This window comes from Pleurodeles waltl, chromosome 3_1 (genome assembly GCF_031143425.1).
Source record: "Pleurodeles waltl isolate 20211129_DDA chromosome 3_1, aPleWal1.hap1.20221129, whole genome shotgun sequence".
Taxonomy (NCBI): Eukaryota; Metazoa; Chordata; class Amphibia; order Caudata; family Salamandridae; genus Pleurodeles; species Pleurodeles waltl.
The window spans coordinates 1,025,971,919-1,025,997,837 of NC_090440.1; the positions used below are offsets into that span (position 1 = coordinate 1,025,971,919).

Sequence of the window (25,919 nt, forward strand, 5' to 3'; positions counted from 1 at the left end):
GAGTAACACCCAGGTCCAATCTCTGAGACCAGGACTCCATTTGTAGCTCCTTTCACCTCAAGAGCCTGGACTTCCTGCAGCAATACGGCCAAACAGTGCCCGAATGCTGCTCTGAGGAAGAGGAGGTGGGAACGAAAGGAAAGGCCTGGCACAGCGATTGGACTATCTGCATGATGAACCTGCCAGATGTCATGTCCTGCCACCAGTGGTGAAAATTACTTGTTCACGCTCCCACTCGCTGGTCGTTTGTCGCAAAGGGCAAAGAAGTATCTTGGAGGCTATTGCCAGATGGGCAGGGAGATTGGAAGGTTGGATGTCCCTGCACGTCCAGACGCTGTCAGCTGAATCGCCGACTCCCAAAAGGACTGGGGTGGCTGTTGTTGGGGCGGTGGGCTTTGATGTTGCCAGTAGGCAAACCCTTAGTGATGACTCAAAAGAGGGGAAACTTTCAGGGATGCTGCCTTGCGGGTGTGGAGAGACCGAGGAAGCGCACAGTGGTTGTACCCTCTATGAAACATTGCCTTCTCTTCTCCGTTAGCGACACATTATCACCACCAAAATGCCCAAGGATCTTATCCAGGCACAGCACCAGACACTACACTAGTACCGATCACTCTAAGCAGTTGGTAATTTCCAGGACGGAAGGTATCACATATATGGACACATCCTGGCCATCTTAAATGGTCTGTGCCAAGCTGATTGGAAATTCTTCTGGGACTGCTGCTAAGATCTCTGCGATCATCAATCAATCAATCAATTGATCAATAATTTATAAAGCGCGCTATGTACCCGTTAGGGTTTCGAGGCGCCAGGGAGCCAGTGGAGGTCCTTCAGGTGAGGGGAGATGTGACATCGGCGGGGTATGTTGAGGATCAGGCGGGCGGATGCGTTGGAGTCGTTTGATGTCTTTTGTTGGGATGCCTGTGTAGAGTGCGTTGCCGTAGTCGAGTCTGCTACTGACGAGGACTTGGGTCACCGTCTTTCTGGTTTCTGTTGGAATCCACTTGAAGATCCTGCGGAGCATTCGGAGGGTGTTAAAACAGGAGGATGAGACTGCGTTGACCTGTTTGGACATGGTGAGGGCGGAGTCAAGGATGAAGCTGAGATTTCGTGCGTGGCTGGCTGGGGTGGGTGGGGGGCCCAGGGCGGTGGGCCACCACGAGTCGTTCCAGGCCGAGGGGGTGCGCAAGAGGATGAGGACTTCCGTCTTGTCGGAGTTGAGTTTCAGGCGGCTGTTGCTCATCCACTCGGCGATGGATTTCAGTCCCTCGTGAAGGCTGGCTTTGGCGGTGAGAGGATCTTTGGTCAGGGAGAGGACGAGCTGGGTGTCGTCGGCGTAGGAGAGGATGCTGAGGTTGTGCTGGCGGGCCAGTTGTGCGAGGGGGGCCATGTAGACGTTGAACAGCGTTGGGCTTAGTGAGGAGCCTTGGGGGACGCCGCAGATGAGGTTGGTGGCTTTTGAGCGGAAAGGTGAGAGTCGGACCCTCTGGGTTCTGCCGGAGAGAAAGGAGGAGATCCAGTTGAGGGCCTTGTCTTGGATGCCATCTTCGTGTAAGTGGGTTAGTAGGGTGCGGTGGCAGACTGTATCGAAGGCGGCTGATAGGTCTAAGAGGATCAGGGCTGAGGTTTCGCCGTTGTCCATTTGTAGTCTGATGTCATCTGTGGCGGCGAGGAGTGCAGTCTCTGTGCTATGGTTTCGTCTGAAGCCAGATTGGGAGGGGTCAAGGATGGAGTTGTCTTCTAGGTAGTGGGCGAGCTGTGCGTTGACTATCTTTTCGATGACTTTCGCTGGGAAGGGGAGGAGGGAGATCGGTCGGACGTTTTTGAGATCGTTGAGGTCCGCCTTAGGTTTCTTGAGGAGGGGTTGGACTTCTGCATGCTTCCAGCTGTCCGGGAAGGTAGCGGTGTTGAAGGAAAGGTTGATGATCTTGCGAAGTGCGGGGGCGATGGTGACGTCGGCTTTGTTGAAAACGTGATGTGGGCAGGGGTCAGCGGGAGATCCTGAGTGGATGGAGTTCATGGTCTTTAGGGTTTCGGCGTCGTCTACTTGGGTCCAGGTGGTGATGTGGTCGGCGTGGGAGGAGTTGTTAGGAGTGGGGTCTGGCGGAGGTAAGGTGTTGAAGCTGTCGTGGATGGCTGCGATTTTCTGGTAGAAGAAGGTGGAGAGATCGTCGCAGAGTTTCTGGGATGGAGGGATATCGTTGAAGATGGCGTTGGGGTTGGAGAGTTCCTTCACGATGCCGAAGAGTTCCTTGCAGTCGTGAGCGTTGTTGTTAAGGCGTTCTGTGAAGTGGGAGCGCTTCGCGAGTCTGATCTGTTGGTGGTGTTCACGGTTGGCTTCCTTGAGGGTAGCAAGGTTCTCGGGTGTGCGCTCGAGGATCAATTTTTTCTTGAGTTTCTGGCAGGTGCGTTTGGAGGTGGTCAGTTCGTCTGTGAACCAGGCTGTTTTTTTCTTTTCTTGGTTGGCGGCGGGTCTCTTGAGTGGGGCTAGGATGTTGGCGCAGTCGAGGATCCATTGTTGGAGGTTGATGGCGGCGGAGTCCGGGTCGGTGGGGCCGGGTGGTGGGTTTTTGGCGAGGGTGTTGATTAGTTGATCTTCGATGACTTTTCCCCAGCGGCGGTGAGGCGGTAGCGGGGTGCGGTGGTGTTCGGTGTTTTCCTTGAAGGAGAAATGGACGCAGTGATGGTCGGTCCAGTGGAGTTCGGAGGTGTGGCTGAACGCGATGTGATTGCTTGAAGTGAAGAGTGGGTCAAGGGTGTGGCCGGCGATGTGGGTGGGAGTGTTGACCAGCTGACGGAGTCCGAGGTTGGTGGTCAGTGATGCGGTGTTGACGTCATTGTTGTTCTCCAGGTGGAAGTTTAGGTCTCCCAGGAGGATGTAGTCTGAAGAGGCGAGGGCGTGGGTGCTTGCGAGGTCGGAGACGGCGTCGCTGAAGGGGGCTCTAGGTCCTGGAGGACGGTATATGAGGGTTCCTCTGAGGGTAGTGTTGGGGTCCGTGTGAATCTGAAAGTGGAGGTGTTCGGCTGTCTTGAGGGTGTCGTCCGTGTGGGTGTGGATCTTGAGGGTAGATTTGTGGGTGATGGCTATTCCTCTGTCGATTCCGTTGGCGTGATCTCTTCTGGTGATCTTGTAGCCATCAGGGATGGCGATGGCGATGTCGGGGGCCGAGGAGTCGTTCCACCAGGTTTCGGTCAGGAAGGCTACGTCTGGGGCGGTGGTGTCGAGCAGGTCCCAGAGTTTGATGGCGTGCCTTCGTGCGGAGCGTGTGTTGAGGAGGATGCAGTGCAGGTGGTTTGTGTTGGTTGTTGCTTGTTTCGTTTTGTTGCAGGTGCGGCAGGAAAAAGGTCCTTTGGTGTGCTTCGGGGTGGCCAGGAAGCACTCTGAGGAGGGGCCCGGGTTGAGGGCGAGGAGTTCGCTGACCGAGTATCGAAGGCGTGGGGCGTGAGGACCAGGGGGGGTGGTGCTGGGCGCGGTCCAGGCGGGGACGGGCGCAGACGGGCTTGCCTCCGGCGCGCACGCGCAGCGCCAGCCATTAAGAAGGGAGGGGGGAGGGAGGAGCAGCTGTGAGGCGGGAGGGAGCGGCGCCGCAGGGAGGCAGCGGCAGGGAGAGGACTGCAAGGGGGAGAGCACAAGGGGCGAAAACAAGAAAAACAAGGCACAAAAAAGTCGGGCACAATTTGAAAAACAGTCACAAAAATACACTAATGGCAACAAAATACAATCGGGGTACAGCAATCAGAGGGGCACAACGGGGGCAGATGCGCAGGAGGCAAGGCGCTTGAAAAACAATAGAAAAGCACTTACAGGACGGCGAAAAATGGCACTATCAGAAGAGGCACGGTGGGGGTAGAAGCGCAAGGAGGCAAGGCGCTGAAAATATAGAAAACACTTACAGGACGGCGGAAAGCGGCACACGGGTCAAGCGAAGTTTACTAGAGCCCACTACACACCAGGGATGAGGCGCAGGAGGATGCCTGTGGGTGGAGGAGGGCCTCGAACACGCTAGCAGCAGCGGGGGTCAGAGGCAGGAGACAGCAGGTTGGTGCTGCGGACGTGGGGGGCGAGCTTTGGACCAAAAACAGGTCAGAGGTCGCTCACTCGCGACGCGCAGCGCCAGCCATTAAGAAGGGAGGGTGTCCCATGATGCGTGGAAATACCTACCCAATAAACAGACAGCACTGACTGACCTACAGGCGCGGCTAGCTGATGAATACACCCTCTTACCAAATGCCTCAATTCTTTTCAACTCTGTCTAGGAGGGTGATAGGGAAACAATTAGGATTAACCCTGCTAGTAGATTACTGCACTACCAGGATCCAATGAGCAAGGTGCTTTGAGAAAAAGGTTGGGAAGCCGGGGGTGGATCGGTGGCATGGTACAACCAGTCTTTTCACAGGTGGGCAGGGTTCAGCTTAAATACCCATGAGGGTGTCCATCAGGGCTTCACCGAAAACAGTTCAGCAAAGTTTCAGATAAAGTCTGTTTTGGTCGTGAAACCTCTGAGGAAATTGGTTTCCACCTCAACAGAAGATAACTGCACTTCTAGAACTTCTACTACCTGCTCATCTAATGACTGCAGCTAGCAAGGCTGACTCTTATGCAGAATTGCTGGGATGCTGGAGAGGAGTTGGGGGTGAGAGAGTGAGGCAGGGTAGTGTCCAGAGAAGTGTCCAGTCCAATGGTCTCTTGTAGATCCATATAAAATTGGTCACTGTCTTATTGAAAATAAATCCCCACCATCGCAAAAGAAAAGGTGGACTCTTGTCAACGTCTGATCCAACAAGTTGTTGGAGCACTGGAAGGCTGTTTCTTAGCAAAGGTACTGTCTTATAAGAGGTCAAAGTGAATTTGGGCCAGGCGTGCTGTAACTTCATCTGAGGTTTAGAAAGATTCGGTTTGGAGTCAGACAGAACAATGGGATCAGCATCCTTCTTTGTCGGGGCTGGCATCGCACACAGCAGGAACGGGGATGAATTTGGGGACGAGTGTGCAATAGGCTCCAAAGTCAAATCTAAATTTGAAGTGGGGTTAGGAGGCACAGCCACTGCCAAGTGTGGATCTGCTGGCGACAACCCAACTGGAGGCCTCCACGGAGTTCTGCAGCCCAAAGGTGCATCAGAGGGAGTCTACAGGTTGACAAAGATTTAAATGCCTCAATCTATTCTGGCGTGTTTGATGGCCCCGGAAATTCAAGGTGCTTTGGGATCAGTTGTGGAAATGGCTGCTAAGTGGGGACAGGGATCAAGATCACAGGGCATCTTTACACCCTCACAAATTCTCTGAAGGTGAATCATAAGGCTGGGACAAGGCCCGCTTTGATTTCTTGTGCTTCAATTTGAACTTACCTGAAGACGTGGACCGAGACAACAGCAAGTTGTGCGAATGGGTCCATGTCCACGACTCAGTGGGAGCGGGCCTCAAGCGACTTTCTGCAGTGTTTGGTGACATTCACCCTGGCTCTGCGTTCCTGATCGCTTTTTAGTGCATCAGAGCACACTCCTTGCATGAGATGGGATCATGGCTTTAAGACTAACTCCATAAACACACATAGAGGGGGATGTATCACAGACATCGGGTTTCAGAGGCCCGTACAAGGTTTAAACCTCAGTTTTAAGAGGGGACACATTGCACAGTGGGCCAAAAATGTAGTGAGGAAAAAAATATAGGTGCTAGCTCCAGATCAGTGTACAAAGGTTAAAAGTACAGAGTTTTTTTCAACTGTAGTTCTTGCAAAGCATGTAAACAGAGCAAGAATCGCAGTCAATATGCTCTTCCCACCGGAAAATGTAAAAGAATTTTTAAATTCCTCACATGCACATCTGTTTTTGTATTTTTTCCTTGAGTGTCCATGTACAGTGATGCATATTGGAAGCAGAAAGCTACTGTTAGAAATGTGGTCTTTGGTTGGCAGTCAGGTTACACCCCTCCTCCCCCCTCTAGGTCCAAGTAAGGGCCCTCACTCTAGTCAGGGTAAATCACACACAATCCAAATTATCCTGTGCGCACCCTCTAGTAGCTTGGCACTGAGCAGTCAGGCTTAACTTAAAAGGCAATGTGTAAAGTATCTGTGCAATGAATCATGCAATAACAGTGCAAACACCAGAAAAATACACCACACAGGTTTAGAAAAATAGAATATTTATCTGAGTAGATTAAAGTTAAAATAATCAAGATTTGATAAATACAAGTTGAAATATCACTCTTGTAATGATAGGAAGAGTCTTTAGTTCTTAAAATCTTGCTAGCGCAAAGTACCTGGTTTGTGTCTAAATTATCCGCACAGGACCGCAGAGGAGGAGATGCGTGGATGCTATTCCAGGCAGCAAGGGTTGGGTGTCCATTTTCGGCGTCCATTTTGGATCCTCTACGAGTTGCGGGGTATTTGGAAGCACCAGGGACGATGCAGAGAAATCCTGGGTGTGCAGGACAAAGTCACAGGAGCTGCGTCGATCCAGTGGGCGATGCAGGGAAATTTCTGCTGCATGGCAGGTGCTGCGTTGATTCTTCTTGCAGGAAAGCGGGCTGCATTGTTCCGGCTCGGTGATGTATCGATCCAGTGGGCTGTGCATTGAAGTTTCGGTCGCAAAGCTGGTGCTGTGTCGATCTCCAATCGGGGAGCCGTGCTACTTCATCGTTCCGGTTCTGCAATGCAGTGATTTTCTCACCGTAAGGCAGGCTGTACGTTAATTTTCGCCACACAATCAATCAATCACTTGTTAAGCACGCTACTCACCCATTAGGGTCTCAGGGCTCTTGGGGGGCGGGGTTTGCTACTGCTCAAATAGCCAGGTCTTGAGTCGTTTCTTGAAGGGCCGAGGTCCTGGGTCAGACATAGGTTGACAGGGAGGGAGTTCCAGGTTTTGGCGGCGAGGTGGGAGAAGGATCTGCCGCCGGTTGTGGTATGGTGGATGCAGGGGATGGTGGAGGAGCGGAGCTGGTGGGTGGGAACGTGGAAGCTGAGACGCTCGTTGAGGTAGGCAGGGCCTGCGTCGTGGTGGGCCTTGTGAGCGTGGATGAGGAGTTTGAAGGTGATCCCTCTTGTAGACGGGGAGCCAGTGAAGGTCTCTGAGGTGGGCTGAGATGTGTTCGTGGAGTGGGAGGATGAGGCGTGCGGAGGCGTTTTGAATGCGCTGAAGTTTCCCGCGTTGCTCAAGTCCAGTCTGCTGCTGACGAGGGAGTGGATGACCGTTCTTCTGGTTTCGATGGGGATCCATCTGAAGGTCTTGCGAAGCATGCGGAGGGTGTTGAAACAAGAGGATGAGACGGCGTTGACTTGCTGGGTCATGGTGGGCGACGAATCTAGTATGAAGCGGAGGTTGCGTGCATGGGTGGTGGGAGTTGGTGTGGTTCCTAGTGTGGCAGGCCACCAGGAGGCGTCCCATGCTGAGCGGTTAAAGCAGAGGATGAGGATCTCAGTCTTATCCGAGGTCAGTTTGAGGTGGCTTATCTCCATCCAGTTGGCGATGGCATGAAGTCAGTTGTGGAGATTGATCTTGTCAGTGGCGGGGTCCTTAGTGAGTGAGAGGATCAGTTGGGTGTCGTCGGCGTAGGAGACGATGATGAGGCCGTGGGATCAGACTATATTGGCGAGCGGTGCCATGTAGACGTTGAAAAAGGCTGGGCTGAGAGAGGATCCTTGGGGGACTCTGCAGAGGGTCTTGGTGGCTTTCGACAGGAATGGATGGAGGCGGACTCTGACTTCTACCGGAGAGGAAGGATGTGATCCAGTCCAGGGCCTTGTGGTGGATCCCGGCGTCGTGGAGGCATGTGCGGAGTGTGTGGTGACAGACTGTATTGAAGGATACTGAGAGGTCGAAGAGGATGAGGGCCACGGTTCCACCTTTGTTGAGCATGATCCTGATGTCGTCGGTTGCGGCGATGAGAGCGGTCTTGGTGCTGTGGTTCATGCGGAAGCCGGATTGGGAGATGTCGAGCGAGCTGTTGTCCACCAGGAAACGGGATAGTTGCCTGTTGACTATGTGTTGAACACAAGGAGTTCTTTGCAGAGATGAAGCATTTTTGGCCCTAAGAATTCAGGAAACAGGAGGCAAGCTCAATCCAAGCCATTGGAGAGCACTTCTCAGCAGAGCAAGAGGACAGCAAAGCAGCAGTCCTTTACAGCAAAGCAGTTAGTTGAGTCCTTTGGGCACCCAGGCAGCTTCTCTTAGCAGGTTGCGGGTTCTGGTTCAGAGTTCCTTTCCCAGTAGATATCTTGTCAAGAAGTGTCTGAATTGGTAGGGTCAGAGACCCGATTTAAATACCCAAATGTGCCTTTGAAGTGGGGGAGAGTTCAAAGAGTGGCTTCAAAGTGTGCAAGGTCCCTTTTCAGTACAATCCTGTCTGCCAGGGTCCCAGTAGGGGTTTTAGTAGTCCACTGTGTGAAGGGAGGCTACTGTCCTTTGACATGTAAGTGTCAGGCCCTCCACCCTTCTAGCCCAGGAAGACCCATTCAGTATGCAGATGTTGCAGGTGTGACTCAGTATCCTGTGTTTGTGGTTGTCTTTGTGATATGCAGAAGGAAGCCGTCAACCAGCCCAGCCCAGACATGGATTGTAAGGCACAGAAGGTTTTAAGTGCAGAGAAATGCCCACTTTCTAAAAGTGGCATTTCTAAGATAGTAATATAAAATCCAACTTCAACAGTCAGCACGATTTTGTATTACCATTCTGGCCATACTAAATATGACCTGTTTACCCCTTTGTAATCAGAATCTACCACTCAAACAATTTATGAGGGGAGCCTTAGTGTTAGCCTATGAAAGGAGCAGGTCTCGCAGCATTGTAAAAAGAATTTAGGAGTTTTACACTACCAGGACATATATAACACATATGTTCATGTCCTGCCTTTTACTTACATAGCACCCTGACCTAGGGGTTACCTTAAGCCTACCTTAAGGGTTACATGTTGAAAAAGGGGAGTTTAAGGATTGGGAAGTACTTTTACATGTCATGTCAAATGGCAGTGAAACTGCCCAAACAGGCCTTGCAATGGCAGGCCTGAGACATGGTTAAGGGGCTACTTATGTGGGTGGCACAATCAGTGCTGCAGGCCCACTAGTAGCATTTAATCTACAGGCCCTGGGCACATGTAGTGCACTTTACTAGGGACTTACCCAATTGGCTCATTTAATTTACTTGTATGAGCCAATGTCAACATGTTTTAAGGAAAGACCATAGGCACTTTAGCACTGATTAGGAGTGGCAAAGTGTGCAGAGTCCTAAAGCCAGCAAAAATGAGGTCAGAAAGTGGAGAGAGGCAGGCAAAAAGTTGAGTGTGACCACTCTAAGGCTGTCAGGCCTAACAGCTACCAATAAAAGAAAGAGAATTATGGAGCACAAGTGCATTTTAGAATATTGATCACAACTACCCAGAGGCTAGACACTCATTACAAACACAACAGCAACAATAAACTGTTATTTTTTTTTTTAGTATAGACAGAATCAAACATATCGGAGGGGTGATAGTGAAAAACAGTTACTAATGTTGGAATCACGTTACATTATTGAGATGAACACAAAGAGTCCAAATAGTTTGAATAGCGATGAAGAATTGACAGTCCATATTGGAGTGTAGAGTTTACCTGATATGAGTGAACTATGTACGCTCTCTCTACTTTCTTTGCTTTTGCACCACCGAAAGTTGCTTCTCTTTATTAACTGTTCTTCCCTCGACTGTTTCTGATTACAGATTATCAATTTCTTTCCCCTCATTTCTCTCATCCTGGCCCTTTTTTTTCTTATCCTGGACTTTCTCTCATGCTGGGGTTTTTCAGCTGGTCTTGGCATTTTTTACTATTGTCAATTTTAATTTCAGTGTCTTGGAATTTAAAAAAAAAAAAGAATGTCTCTTCAGATATTAGGTATAATAGAATGGATCGCAGTAATTAATGAGAGTCAGTTCCTGATGGTCTGTGAGTTCCCTTGCATAGGGCCACTTCTATAATTTATACAATTTGCTTTAAACTTAGTTATTTTTTGTGAAGCTATAATTACGTCATAGAACTGATTTTTTTTTTTTTTTTTTTTAAGTAGGAAGGATTAATTTAGATGTTTCAAGATGAATTTTGATTATTATTTGAGGATGAACTATTGGGTCACTTGTCTGTTGATGCCTGTCAAAGATGAAGCATTGGGCTTTGCCGAAAGGATCTTTCTATAAGTTGTTCTCTCTAATCATGAATACTGAGTAGTCTATTAACAATCTTAAGGGGAAACTATGATGTCACTTTTTCATGATGAATTTTAATTATAATTTGAGGATAATCTATGTAGGCGTTCTCTGTTGAAGCACGTCTAAGATGAATAATTGGACTTTGTCTCAATGATATTTTTCAGAAGCTGTTCTCTTATCATGAATACTGAGTGGCCCACCAGCAATCTTACATGAGGGACAAATGCCGACATTAATGGAAAGTTGTCAAGAGTGTTTACATTCGTTCACTGTGGGAACGGTTTTGTTTCTGGACACATTTTTAATTTATTTTACATCACCAATGTTTATGCGTTGATCAACTCCTATTAAAGGACATTATTAGTATATTGATATATACACAATTAAATTGGTTATTACTGTGATCAAAATGCTGATGATTTTACAAATGATTTTATATATTATTGCTAATTCTAATTCAAAATGTTTAAGCAATTTATTGTTTTGCATTTACATAATGATGAAATTCGGAAGCATATGAGATTACAAAAACAGAAATGTTGTTTTCTATAGCTGTGAACTGAACGTTTATTTCTTTTGGCTAGCCAGCGCATGACTAACTTGACAAAGGCATTTAAAAAGCAGAAACATTGTTCCTGTGTGCACAAATAAATTGTTGGGCTTCAACTGGTATGCTGCGTTTCTTTTTTCCTATGGGCATTTGGAATGTTTTGTGATTTATGAAAGAGGCCACAAGTCTCACAGGCACGAATACCGAGAAGAGGAGACAGTGGAGGATTTACAGCAGTATCTGTGGAGATTTTACACACACACACACACAAACAACTAACCACAGAGTATTTGTAAAAGAAACAAACCTAAAATAAACATTTTTCTGAAGGCGACATTATATCTTACATTCTCGCCAGATCGTAATAATTCAAGTTCTCCATTCGGTTGTTTTAAATTGCAGAACTTAACTTGTGGTGTTCCAAAGAAGGCTATATTAAAAAAAATAATGCTGGCTACTCCACCACTAATCGGATGATAAACAGCATAACGTCTTCTTTTCCAGTCACTGATTACATGTAAGTGAGTTGATAATTAACAGTCATTGCAGTTCGATACACTATTGCACTGTGTCAGGCATCTTAACCCCACTGACTGGGTGAGCTAAACACTGCAAAGAACCAGAACATTCATGGAGCACACAAAGAACAGTCATGTTCTTTCTCTTAGGCAAACACTACTTAAACGCTCCAATGCTATTTAAGTACAGCAATGTCCAGAAGTCAGTGTTATGTTAGTGTGAAGGGGTTGCTTCCTGACCACAGAAATTGTTCAGAGCTTCTGCTTATTTGTAGGCACAGGCATATTTTCTCAAAGGACTTTACCTTTCACTCAAGTAATAAAGGGTTTATTTTCAAAGCTACAACTCTCAATTGGCATTCCGTTTGAGTGTAATTACTTGTATCATAATTTGTTTGAAGTCCAATGACCGCACAGCCTCATGGAATAAGCATGCACTGCTCACTTTGGTACCGTTAGGTTAGTGTTCAAAGGCAGTGCCATGGTTGGCCATCAGAAATGCAATAGTACCCGAATACTGGGGCGCCACTGGTAAGCAACAGAACACACTGGAGATACTTATCCCACAGACTGCACAGGAAGCAGCGAAAAGACCGCACACCTCCATAATAAAATATTAAACTTTAATGTGTTTTTATAAGGAAGGTTATGTAATGGTTCACACTTACGTTTTACTTTCTGACCCAGCTCAATATGATGGTCTATGGCAACACAGTTTTTCAATAAATTTAAGCAACAAAATAAGTTTGTCAAGACTCTCACGAACTCACAAAAAAATATGCTCTGTGCTCATTTACTCCCTTTGAGCAACGGTCAAGATAATAAAGTTACAATATATTTCCTACCTGGTTTTCTTGACAGAGATGTTGCTGCTAAGCTTCTCTAGTCGACATTCTCCTGTGTCATGATTTACAATTAAAATGCATTCCTTCAGGTAAGGCCTCTTCGATCCTTTAAAAACTGTTACTGGTGCAGTCGAACCCTGAGATACAAAAACATGTCAGAAAATATTCTTAGCATTACCCTATACATAAACAAACAGTCTGCTGAAGAATTTTAATTGATGAAGCAGTGAAAGTGCTGTTCGTTCAAAATTCTGATTCATTGCCAACCCTACCGGTTTGCATACCTGTAATATGGCTAAGTTGGTAACAAATGACATTAAGACGGACACAAAAAGAGAAAAAAAAACATCAATGGTGATTTCACTACTCTTGCTCCCTCTTCTTAGTAGGCTGGGAATTGGCTGAAGTGGCAGAAAAAGTCAAAATGATTGGTGCCACTTTAACATTTTGTATGGAGAGTACAAAAACATCTTTCAATGCAAGAGGTGCCCACTTCTTTAGAAGGGTCACCAATTGCCACACCCAATTTACATGTTGCCTCTGAGGCAAGGTTGTAGTAAAGTTTATGCCTATTGAGGGGAAGTTGGATGGGTGTTAGAGAGACAAGACGAGAATACCAATAATACCACAAAGGCAATTTTTCTTCCCTCAGTCGTCTGGTTCTCTCAACCTCCCAGATGGTTGGGAAAGCGATAACACAGCTTAAAATCGTAAACCGGTGTGGGGGTGTATAAGCAGTATTCACCCAGACAAGCATCACAGAAAGTGCACAGACGTTTGGCCTTCAATACCTATTTTTCCTGGAAAATGGGCCTGCAATAATTCCTACAGAAAGCATGCAGAACTATCCATATATTAATGCCAGAAATAAGAATATATCTTTCGAAGGCTGGGATAAGTATGAAGTCTCGGAGAAGCCAAAACACTAATATATGTAGAAATACAAAACAATAAAAAATAAAAAAAAATAATAATAAAACTATCCATGAAATGGAAGCAGATTTAACCACTTTGCTGCCTAGAGTAAGACCACTGAACAGGCCAGATACTCAGATCACCAGACGGGCTTTTACAAGTAAAACTTTAAAGTCGTATATATTTTGGGATTGTGTAAACTCTCTTAGAAATGGGGTCTCTAGTTTGCTTTGATTTGCACCCTTTCCAAGTACAGACCTTCACTCTAGACAGGGTAAAGGAGTCAGAGCAAAGGTAACCCTTGCTCATCCCCTTGGTAGCTTGGCACCAGCAGTCTGGCTTATCTCAGAGGCATTGTGTGAAGTATGTACACACACACTGAAAATACTATAAAAGGACTCTACACCAGTTTAGAAAAATAGCCAATATTTATCGGAGTGAAAAAAGGCCAAAACAACAAGCATCCAACATATTCAAGATACGAATTATCAAAGATTAAATATAGCATGGCGTTTATAAACGCACAGCGTAGCTGGGACTATCAAAACGGCTTGACGGAGTTGCTTCCGTTATTCAGCGCCAACCACGAGGGAGAGCGGGCCAGCCACGGAGTCCTATTAACCTCTGTTAGAGTACCTTGTACAACGAAGATGAAACAGATACTGCATAGTGTCTGGAAGGTGAGGTGTCCTTTCCTTATTGCTACAGGGGAGGTGAGGCACTGGTTCCTTGCTGTACAGGGGAGGTGATGCAGCATTGGTGGAAAAGTGGCATTACTTTCCAAAAAGATTGGGGGGGAGAAATCAATGAATCCAGCAGGTCAAGAAGCAAGGCGTCAACTTCACTACATCACAATCACCCCACCTGGGCCACAGGTGCTGCTGCAGCATTAAGAGCCACCAACGTCAGTGACATTGCACTCTCACTGTGGCAGGACCTCAGAGGTGATGTGGCGGCGTTGACCCTGTGCTGTAAATCCCAGTCGTTGCACTCAGCTAGGACCACAGCTCCAGTGCAGGCAGCAATACGGGGTCAGAGAGTGGCAACGGTTCCAAAGTAGTTCTGGAAGTCGATGCACTAGTTTCTTCCTTGTTGCACCATAACTCAGAACCAAGGCCCAGGAACTGGAATTGGCAACACTTGGCAAGTCAAGACACCCAAGCAGGAGAGCCCAGGCACTGGCAGGTGAAGTCTTTGATGTTCCTGAGCCTTCTTAACATGAGGCACTCAGTCCAAGCCCTTGGAGAACCTTTGGAAGCAAGATGTAGAAAGCGAAGTACAGTCCTTTCACTCCCAGGACAGAAGCAGGACAGACGCAGCCAGCAGCAGGCCGGTACAACAAAGCAACAGGCAGTGTCAGTCGCTCCTACAGCATCCCGCTCTTTCTGGCAGAAGTTCCTCAGTCCAGAAGGGTTTTAACTATGTGGTGTCAGAGGTCCAGTACTTATACCCATTTCGGTTTATGAAGCAGACACCTCAAAGATAAGTCTTTGTAGTGCACAAGACCATGCCTCTCTCTGTCCTAGCCCCAAACGCACTCCAAGGGTTGGAGACTGCTTTGGGTGAGGAAAGGCACAGCCCTATTCAGGTGCTAGTATCAGCTTCTCCCACCATTCTAGCTCAGGAAGACCAATCCAGCCTGGTGCTGGGCCATCAGGATAAGCAGGGCATACCTCAGCTTCCTTTCTGTAACTGTCTAGAGTGAATGTACACACTGCCCTACTGTCATCCTGACCCAGACATGTATTCAGCAAACATGCAGAGAGACAGAATGGTTAAGCAAGGCAATGCTCACTTTCTGAAAGTGGCATTTTCAAACTGGACTCTGATAGCAAATTTCATTATTGTACTGTCTACTCCTCTGCTGTTTATAGGATGGGTTTGCTATTCTATTCAATTCTTTGCCTATACATGGAAATCCCCTACAAGAGAAGGAATAGTTCCTTACCTGTAACTCCAGTTCTCTCGTAGGGGTATTTCCATGACAGGCATAAGCAACCCTCCTTCCTCCCTGGTGGAGTAGACAAAATAGTATCTCAGGTATGCCATTACTCTCAGCTAGGACTGCTTACAAAAAGAACTGAGGTAACAGCCTCTCTAGGCATGATGGGATACTGGAGGTCTAGCTGTTCTTAAAGACAGTCACCTTTTTCTTCATTTATAATGGCAGCCTATGGGCTACACTGCCCTGCACCCCTTCATCCTTATTTTGCATTACAAAAAGGTTTCTGAAGATTTTTTCTGTTAAACTTTCAACTCATTTATGCATTTGAATGCATATATCTTAGCTATTTGTCTTTCTTAAAGCAAAAAAATGAAGAATTTTGGATACTGTAGCCTCTCTCTTTAGGCTGCATTTTGACATTCTTAAGTGACTTTGCAGGCCTTCCTGAAGTAAGGCGAACATGAACACTTAAGAAGTTATATTGGAAAAAATGCTCCGGGGTCCCCGCAGGCAGGCGGAAATACTTAAAGCTTATGACTATCATGGAAATACCCCTACAAGACAACTGGAATTACAGGTAAGAAACGATTCCTTCTTTGCAGAAGAATCTTTAATGGCTTAAATAGAAAAATTTAATTTTTGTCATGTCTGTTTTATGTAAGCGCATCATAATAGCCTGCTGTATCATTCTATGCATAATATATGATAAGCCTATTGTTATAAGTTGAAGTTAAACTAAAACACTTATAATAGTTTTTTGTGAGAGGTAATTATAGATTTGCTTCAGGTTTGCATTATTTTTTTAAATGCAGTGCCGACACAAAATTCACGTTCATATTTATAAACCTTCTGAAATCAGTATTTCTGTTGGTTTATAACTAAAAGTATTCCAGTGTAGTGCAAGACACTTATTTTGCTTCAAGGGTCGAATTCCATCATTGGTGTATTGGCCTTCCTGTGCATCCGCCAATGGACTTTGAGGCAAATCCAGATTTACAGTGACTTGTAGAAAAGGATTTGCATCAAAATCCAGCAGCTCCCAGAGGCTGACGTAAAAGGGATAGATAGTTATTTTTTCTCTTTACATGTGTGCTACATTCTACAATACACACAAACTCAGGAAACAATCTTAAGGAATAGTTTTTGTGAAAGAATGGGCTCCTTCCTGCACTAAAACTGTCCTGATTTTAACAGATACCATTGTACCATAGCGCAAGGTTGACTGCGTTGCCGCAAAGGCTGCATAAAGTGTGCCAGTGCACTGAGAAAGCACAGTAGATAGTAACATTCTGCACAGGGATGAAGCTGTGTATAGTATGGGTCTAGCCACCTTTTTGAGAATAGGTGTCTGGAGGGAATGGTCTCTCCATGAAGAGCTTAGCAAAGACTGTGCGTAATAGTGGCTTGGCTATCTAATGAGGCTTTGTTGTTTGAATGGAGGGAGGTCCGTGAAGGCTGTGCACAGTAGGGGCTTGACTGCGTAATGGGTAACTGGGGTCAAGAGGACTAACTTGTTACGAAAGAGTTGTGCACATGTCTTGCTTACGTAGTGGTGCTAGGGTGTGGTGAGGGACTGGCCTCTGGATCATAGGTAGTGCACAGGGTGAACACTGTGCATAGAAGGGGCTTGCCCCTGGAATGGGGCTTGGGTGTGGCTAGGAACTTGCCTTTGGATCATAGGTTTTTGAACAGGGGAAAGGCTGTGTGCAATAGAGGAGGGGCTTGCCCACGTAACAGGTCTTGGTTATGACGAGGGAATGGCCTCTCTGAAGAGCTTTGTACAAGGCGAAGGCTGTATCTAGTAGTGGCTTCCCAATGTAATGGGACTTGTGTGTGGGGATGATACAATTCGAAAACCAACTTCAGCAAAAGATGCATTTTTAAATTGTGAGTTCCAAGACCCCCAACCTCCACATGGCTCCCAAAGGGAAATGACACTTGAAAGATATTTTAAGACAATGCCAATGTTAACCTGTGGGAGAGGTAGGCCTTGCAATAGTTAAAACCGAAATTAGCAGTATTCCACTACCAGGACATGCAAAACACACCATTACATGTCCCACTTTTTAAATACTCTGCACCCTGCCCATAGGGCTACCTTGGGCCTACCTTAGGGATACCTTGCAGGTAGTAAAAAGGGAGGGTTTAGGCCTGGGAAGTGGGTGCACTTGCCAGATCTATGTGGCAGTTTAAAACTTCACACACAGGCACTCCAATGGCAAGCCTAAGAAATGGCATGGAGTGGCATAGATGGAGTTACGGAGAGCTTCGCAGAGTGGAGTAATGCCGTAGAGTGGTAGAGTTTTGTAGAGGAGAGCGGCACAGAATGGAGGAGAGTGTCAGAGTAGAGTTTAACGGAGAAGAGCGACAGGCGTATCATGGAGTGTCGTAAAGAGGACTACAGTGAAGTGGCGTAAAGTACAGTGGTGCAAAGTAGACTAGCATACTGTGCATTGGTTTTGAATTTACGAAGTGCAGAGTCCACTGGCGTAGAGTGCAGTGATATAGAGTGGTGCAGAGTAGTTTGCAGTGGTGCACAGTAGAGTGGCATAGAGTAGATTGTTTTGAAGCAGAGTGAAGTGGCGAAAAGTGAAGTGGTGCAGGGTTGAGTGGAGTGGTGTAGAGTGCAGAGTAGATTAGGATACAGTGGTGCAGTAGAGTTGAGCGGCGCAGTGGCAGATTGCAGTGGTGCAGAGCACGGTGCCCTCGAGTTCAGAGGTGGAGTGCGCATTTGCATGGAGTACAATGAATCAGAGTGCAGTCTTGCATAGTAGAGTGGGTTAGAGTGCAATGTTAGAGTGCAGTGGTGCACAGTAGAGTAGACTGGCATGGAGTGGCATGGAGAGCAGAGACAGAGTGCAGTGGTGTAGAGGAGAGTGGCGTAGAGGGAATTAGTGTAGAGTAGAATGGCAAAGTGTATTAGTGTACCGTGGTGTGGAGTGCATTAGTGTAGAGTAGCGTAAAGTGCATTAGTGTAGAGCTCACTGGTGTAGAGTGGTTCAGAATAAAGCAGCAGGCAGGGTGCAGCGAGTTGCAGAGTTTAGTGGCATAGAGTGCTTAGGTGCTGAGTAGAGTAGTGTGACTTTAGAGGGCATGAGTGGGAGAGTGCAATAGTGCAGCGTTCAATGGCGCAAAGTTGTGCACAGTAAAGTGGTGTTGAGAGCCGGGGCATAGAATGTTGTAGAGTAGAGTAAGGGGGCAAAGAGTGGTGGTGCAGAGTAGATTGGCATAGAGTGCAGTGGCATAGAGTGTATTGGTTTTGAGTAAAGTGGTGAACATTGCATTGGTGCAGAGTGCATCTGCAGAGAATGGAGGGGCGCAGAGAGCAGCGGGGTATAGTGAAGGGGCATAGGATAGACTGCAGGGAGTACAGTGGAATGGCGCAGAGTAGAATGATTCAGAGAATAGTGAAGTGTTGTAGAGTGCAGTGGTGCGAAGTAGAACAGAGTGGATTGGTTTACAGTGCAGTGGCAAAAAAGTGCAGTGGGGCATAGTAGAGTAGTGTGGGGCAGAGTGCATTGGCACAGTGTAGAGTGAAGGCATGTCGAATTAAGTGGCATGGGGCTGAGCAGAGTGCAGTGATGCAGCGTAAAGTGGTGTGAAGTGGTGCAGAGTAGAGTGGGGTAAAGTGTATGCATAGTATGATAGCATTGGCATTACAAACATCTTCATTTGAAATTACCACTATATTTGCAACTACATATAGTTTTACTAATAAGTATAAAGCACACAATGTGTGGGAATGTTATAAGCTAGTGTATAATTTGTTTTGAACGTATTAAAGAACAAGTTACTTATTAACACATTATCTGTTGAAGACTATATCTAGGTGCAGATTCCTTACCTTTGAATTTCCCAGACGTCAGACTGGAACCCGGAAACCTTTGCGTGAGCAGTACCCAAGCACGCCGTTGAGTGGCTTTGTTTGGTTCCATGTTGCATCGTCAGTGCCGGAAGTGATGTCGTGGTCACCTATATAGATGCCACCAAGGAATAAAGATGTCAGTTACTTTTCACGACTTTCCATGCCAGGAGCGCAGAGCCATGAAAAAAACTGATGAATGTGTCTCCAAACTAGGGCACTGGAAGGGATTAACCCTAACCCTAGAAATCTGTCTGCATAGCGGGAAAGCATTGGTGGGTGTAAGGAATCTGCAGCTTTAGTCTCTACCAGATAATGTGTTACCAAAGTAACTTGTTCATCTGATCGAGACTTCTAGCTGCAGATTACTTACCTTTAAATAGATACCCAAGCCATATCAAACTGGTGGTGGGCTGCGGACAAATTTTCAAAGCTAGAAAGTCCTGCAGGACGAAAGGGGAAAATGCCCATCCCTGAGGACTTGACTGTACAGGCAGTAGTGTTTGGCAAACATATGCAGGGACACCCACGTTGCTGCCTGGCAGATGTCTAGGACTGGGACTCCTCTAGCTAACGCTGTAGTTGCAGCATTTACTCTGGTGTAATGGGCCCTTCACCTCTTAAAGAAGCTGCTTTCTTTTAGCCAGGGCATAGCAGATCTTGATACAGAGAACGACCCAGCACAAAATGGTTTGTTTCTGTACTGCCTGACCTTTTTTAGGTCCGTGCGATCAAGGGAAAACAACAATGCTCTTTCTGGGTGCAAACAATCTAGTTGCTCCTTTTCCTTGGAGGGATGTGGAGGAGCATAAAAGGTGGGTAGGGAGGCAGATTGTCCCAATTGGAATGGGGTCATCACTTTCAGAAGGAAAGAGGCCCATGTGCGAAGCACCACTTTGTTAGGGAACACAGTAAGAAAGGGAGGCTTGGATGATAAAGCCTGAAGCTCATTCATCCACCGGGCAGATGTTATTACCATTTAAAAGGCGGTCCTGAAGGTAAGCAGCCAGAGGGGACAGCTGTGCATCAGCTCAAATGGAGCACACATGAGGTATGCAACGGCTAAATTAAGATCTCACTGAGGCATAACAAAGGGTTTAGGGGGAAACATATGTACAAGTCCTTTGAGAAACCTATTTGCAATAGGGCACTTAAAGAGGGTTGGTCAGACAGCTGCCGGAAAGCAGAAGAGAGCAGAGAGAGAACTCCAAGAGTGCTCTGAGCACAGCCCTGCTGGGCAAGGGTGAGAACAAAGAAGAATATCAGAAAGAGGCAGAACGAGGGTTGGTAGAATTTTTTATACAATATTTAAAAAAATGTTGCCATTGACTGGTGTATACCTGCTTTAGTGGAGAAACGCCTGGCTGCCAAAGTAACAATACAGGCTTTGGCAGGAAGGTCAAAAGCTATCAACTGTCGCTGATCAAACTCCACGCAAGAAGAAGCAAAGTTGACAAGTTTGGGCACAGAGCCCTCCCCCTGCTGCTGCAACAGAAGATCCTCCCAAAGGTACAGCCTGATCGGAGGATCGATGCTCATTTTCAGAAGCTTGGAATACTAGATTATTGATGCCCAGGCCGGAGCTACAAGGATAACTTGGGCCCGGTCGTTCCTGATCTTCTTGAGAACTCTGGGCAGGAGTGATATGGGCAGAAAGCGTACAGGTAGCCTGAACTCCACTCGAAATGAAAAGCGATAGCCGCCTTGGAAACTTTAACATGCAAAACTGCTGACATTGCCTGTTCTCTTCGGAGGCTAACAGATCTAACCGAGGCTCTCCTCACTGCTGATGGAGTCCTTGTGACACCTCTGAATGAAGACGCCACTCGTGATTCACTAGGCATCAACAGCTGAGTCTACCCTGGCATTCAGAGAACCTGCTAGGTGTTGAACACCAAGGTTATGCCCTGCTGTTACAGCCATGTCCCGAGACACAGACAAAGGGGGTCATTACAACATTGGCGGTAAAAGCCGCTTACCGCCGTGCAGAAAACTGCCAACACACCGCCGTAGCCGCGGAAATCCGCCACAGCGATTACGACCCACATCTCGAAATCCGACAAAATTCAGACACCCACACAAGTCCGCCACACCAAAGGTCAGTGATAAACTGGCGAAAACAAAACCTCCACCGTCACGCCAACAGGAATACGCCCATGCTATCACGACCCACAAATCCACGCGGCGGTCTTTCAAACACGGTATGCCATTGGTGGTACACACCGCCGCGCTCAAAATACACACACACACATACAAAACACCGCCACATTGGACAATTCGAAATACACACACCTGATACACATACACACACCACTCCCACACACCCAATACAATATAAAACCCACACCCACAAACCCCCACGACCATAAATTTCCCGAAAGAAGGCCAGAGACAGACACCACCATCCACAAACTAGCAGCCACAGGCACTCAACACCATCACCCACACAACTTCCACGCATCTCACACAACACACCACTACATATCACCACACTTATCACCACACACACCACCCCACGCATCACCTACACCACCCCATGGCACGGCAAAGACACCCCAGTTTCTTGGAGGAGGAGCTCAGGGTCACGGTGGAGGAAATCATCCGGGTAGAGCCACAGGTATTTGGAGCACAGGTGCAGCACACCTCAATTGCAAGGAAGATGGAGCTATGGAGAAGAATAGTCGACAGGGTCAACGCAGTGGGACAGCACCCTAGAAATAGGGATGACATCAGGAAGAGGTGGAACAACCTACGGGGGAAGGTGCGTTCCGTGGTCTCAAGACACCACATCGTGGTTCAGCGGACTGGCGGTGGACCCCCACCTCCTTACCCACAACTAACATGGGAGGAGCAGGTCTTGGCGATTCTGCATCCGGGGGGGGCCTTGCAGGAGTCGGTGGAGGAATGGACTCTGGTAAGACAAACATTTAACTATTATATCCACCACCCTACCTGCATGCTATCACAGACCCCCACCCTCGCCCCCTCCCCTATCACTCCAACTCCTCACAAATGTACTAATAACACAAACCACACATCCCAACACCAAGCCCTGCAACACACAACAAAGCATGGACACCCATCACTAAAGCATGCCCACTGCACATACCCATAACACCCCCCTCAACCATCATCACACAAGCCCCCACACAGGAATTCTAGCGCTGGGGTACACGGTCACCCACCCACTGCACACCATGACACACACAGATGCAATAATAATGTTTTTACACCCCTGCAGGACTCCTACCCAATGTCACCAGACAGGAGGGTCCAGACATCTCCACCCCACCCATAGAAGAGGCCAACAGTGATGACAGCAGCTCTGTCCAACTGGATCTAGATGACCAGCCCGGACCATCGTGGGCCTCGGGGCAGTCGGTTCCCCTCACACAGGCACAGCCCACCACAGACCTTCCACCCTCTGGTAACACCAACACAGCACCCACCCAGCGGGCCCATACCTCCGTCCCCAGGACACGTCAATCAGCTGTGTGTCCACCACTACAAGGGAACCCAGGATAACCCACCACCCCAACAACAACAACAAGGACCTGGGGGCAGTGGCAGTGGCAGTGGGCACACGGTCCAGGGGACAGAGGCACAGGAACACAGGGGAACTGGGAGGGCTGCCGTGCGACACGGGGCGGGCATGCCAAGGAACCCACTCTCCACGAGGCCCTCTCCTCCATCATGGGAGCATACCACCACTCCCAGGAGACAATGGCAACGGTCCTGGCCAAGTTTCAGGAGACCCAGTGCATGCAGGAGGAACAGTATTTGGGGTTCAGGGAGGAACTCAGAAGCATCAGCTCCACCCTGGGCACCATCGTCGGGGTGCTGAAGGAACTTGTGAACACCAGGAGGGACACTGTGGCACTCCAAGGGGCCCCTGACACTAGCATGGATGATGAACTGCCCACCACCTCTGCCGGCGCTAGTGGACAGGAGGCACCGCCACAGGACCACCACACCAGCACCCCACCCCCTGCAGAGGGAGAACCACCCCGCAAGCGGTCCCTGAGATCCAGGAACAGGACAGAGCACGATGCCAAGACCCCTGCCAAGAAATGAGACCACCCTGATTGTCAACCCACTGTCCCACTTTGTAACCCTCTCCATATTGGAACTGCCCCAGCTCCACTTCCTATGCCCATATGGGCAATGCACCTGTGAGACTAATAGACTGGACTCTGCCATGGACATTCCTCCACCATCACCCCTCACCATTTTACAACCCCCCTCCGATATTGAGCACTTCAATAAACACCCTTGAAGCACAAAACAATCTGGAGTCAGTCTGATTTCGAAAATGTGTATTAGCAAGGACAGTGACAAAATGCTGTTTCAAATGTAATGTCAACATACCTATGTCACACATCTCAAGTCCATGAGGAATCTAAGCAGATGACACACGTTGGAAACCACACCTGTGAAACCGTAAGGGAAATGTGCAACTCAGTGACCATATACTGGTTGAAATCGACAGACAGGATAGAGGTAGAAGTGTGAAAGTACTTGTAGTAGGCAGGAATGTTTTCTCACCTGTGTGTCACTGGAAATATTGCTGGATAACCGAGTCCCTGTTGTCAATGTCTTCTTCCTCTGCTTCCTCCTCATCACTGTCCACAGGCTCCACAGCTGCCACAACACCGCCATCTGGACCATCCACCTGCAGAAAAGGCACCTGTCGTCGCAAAGCCAAGTTGTGAAGCATACAGCAGGCCACGATGATCTGGCACACCTTCTTTGGTGAGTAGAATAGGGAACCACCTGTCATATGGAGGCACCTGAACCTGGCCTTCAGGAGGCCGAAGGTCCGTTCGATCACCTTCCTAGTCCGCCCATGGGCCTCATTGTAGCGTTCCTCTGCCCTGGTCCTGGGATTCCTCACTGGGGTCAGTAGCCATGACACGTTGGGGTAACCAGAGTCCCCTAATAGCCACACCCAGTGCCTCTGGAGTTGACCTATCACATAAATGATGCTGCTATTCCGCAGGATGTAGGCGTCATGCACAGAGCCAGGGAACATAGCATTTACCTGGGAGATGTACTGGTCTGCCAAACACACCATCTGTACATTCATGGAATGATAACTCTTCCGGTTCCTGTACACCTGTTCACTCCTGTGGGGGGGGGGGGGGGGGACCAGAGCTACATGGGTCCCATCAATGGCACCTATGATGTTAGGGATATGCCCAAGGGCATAGAAGTCACCTTTAACTGTAGGTAAGTCCTCCACCTGAGGGAAAACGATGTAGCTCTGCATGTGTTCCAGAAGGGCAGACAACACTCTGGACAATACGTTGGAAAACATAGTCTGGGACATCCCTGATGCCATGGCCACTGTTGTTTGAAATGACCCACTTGCTAGGAAATGGAGCACTGACAGCACCTGCACTTGAGGGGGGGATTCCAGTGGGATGGTGGATTGCCGACATCAGGTCAGGCTCCAACTGGGTACACAGTTCCTGGATTGTGGCACGGTCAAACCTGTAGGTGATGATCAAACTTCTTTCCTCCAATGTCGACAGGTCCACCAGCGGTCGGTACACCGGAGGATTCCGCCATCTCCTCACATGTCCCAGCGGACGGTGCCTAGGAAGGACAACAGCGACCACAGAGTCAAACAACTCAGAGGTATGTACCCACAGTCTACACAGAACACCATTCATACACAAAATGTGGCCTGTATTTGTGTTGTGAGACTAGGCCTAGGTAGGTGTGACGCAGTTGGTAATTAGGACATTTGGGCCACTGAAATGGCGTCTGCCTGACCTCTAAACTGGGACAATGGGATGTGAGGTAACTGCGCTGGCGTTGTACACAGTCGCGGAAGGTGGTCGAAGACCGCGGCGCAATGCTGCATTGGTTAACAATGGACCCTATGGGTCCCAGGAGCCAATGACGATGTACGCCGGCGGTGATGGTACGCACCGCCGCGCACGTGACCGCCATTTTCTAGCTGTTTAATCACTCGATACCTGATCTTCGAAAGGAGAGGACCTACACTGCAAGTGCTGCTGTGACCTCGGTCTGGAAGAGACAATGGCTCGTGTGTCTGGGGAAAGGGCCCCTGCCTTCACTGCAGAGGAGTTGGAGAAGCTCAGGGACGGGGTCCTCCCCAGTACAGACCAACAGGTAAGTACACAGGGAGGACGTTGTATGGGCTATGCCTGTGTGGTGAGGGCTGGTTGTAAGAATGAAGGGGGCACAGTTCTGCGTGCATGAAGGACTGTGAATGCATGTGCCACATGGCAAGGGTAGGGATGTGGGCCAGTCACTTAGACGGTGCAGTTGTTAATGACTACTCTTCTTCCCCTGTACATGTCATGTAGGTCAGTGCCCACCAGAAGAAAGATATTTGGCGTGCCATCGCCAAGGACGTCCGGACCCTGGGGGTCCACCACAGACTGAGCATCCACTGCCGCAAAAGATGGGAGGACATTCGCCGCTGGAGCAGGAAGACGGCGGAGGCTCAGCTGGGGATGGCCACCCAACATGGGAGGGGTGCCCGTCGAAACATGACCCCCCTGATGTGCCGGATCCTGGTGGTGGCCTACTCTGAGTTGGATGGGCGCTTGAGGGCATCACAGCAGACACAAGGGGGTGAGTACAACATCATTCAGCTGACTTTGCGCGCAGTGAAGGTGTCTGGGTGGGGGAGGAGGGCTGTGGGTTTCCCTAGGCCAGGGCGAGTTCCGTAGGCTAGGCCCCTCCGTAATGCGTAGGCCATGTGGTACCCCACCCCACCTCTGTAGAGTGCCAAGTACAGGTATTCATGCCCCTGTGTCATCTATGTGTGCAGATGTCGTCCATAGCCTTGTAGGCCATTTCCCAGGAATTGCATCTGTACAGCCCAATAGCGCGACGTAGTGCAGGGGGCTGCTGTGTCTGTATTGTCCGCCAACGGTAGCGGTAAGCCATGCACTCAACCTGTCTTTCTTCTGCCGTTCCTCCCCCCCCTTTTGTGGTCTCCCTGTTCTTGTGTGCATCATCATCAGACGGAGGTACAGTGGCACCGGAGCACGAGGGAGCTGCATCCCACATGGCCATGGAGGGCCACACCATGGACTCAGAATACACTAGTGGGACAGAGGGCGAGGGGAGCAC

General features: G+C 48.4%; 1 protein-coding gene across 1 annotated transcript in view; it reads right to left on the reverse strand.

Annotated features, from left to right (window-relative positions):
* The window catches only part of EAF2 (ELL associated factor 2), a 269,229-nt gene that overhangs the window by 162,509 nt on the left and 80,801 nt on the right, over positions 1-25,919 (reverse strand). The window contains exon 3 of the mRNA XM_069224272.1: positions 12,085-12,221. Coding sequence (XP_069080373.1) covers positions 12,085-12,221 — 137 coding nt within the window. The remainder of the gene's footprint in view (positions 1-12,084; positions 12,222-25,919) is intronic.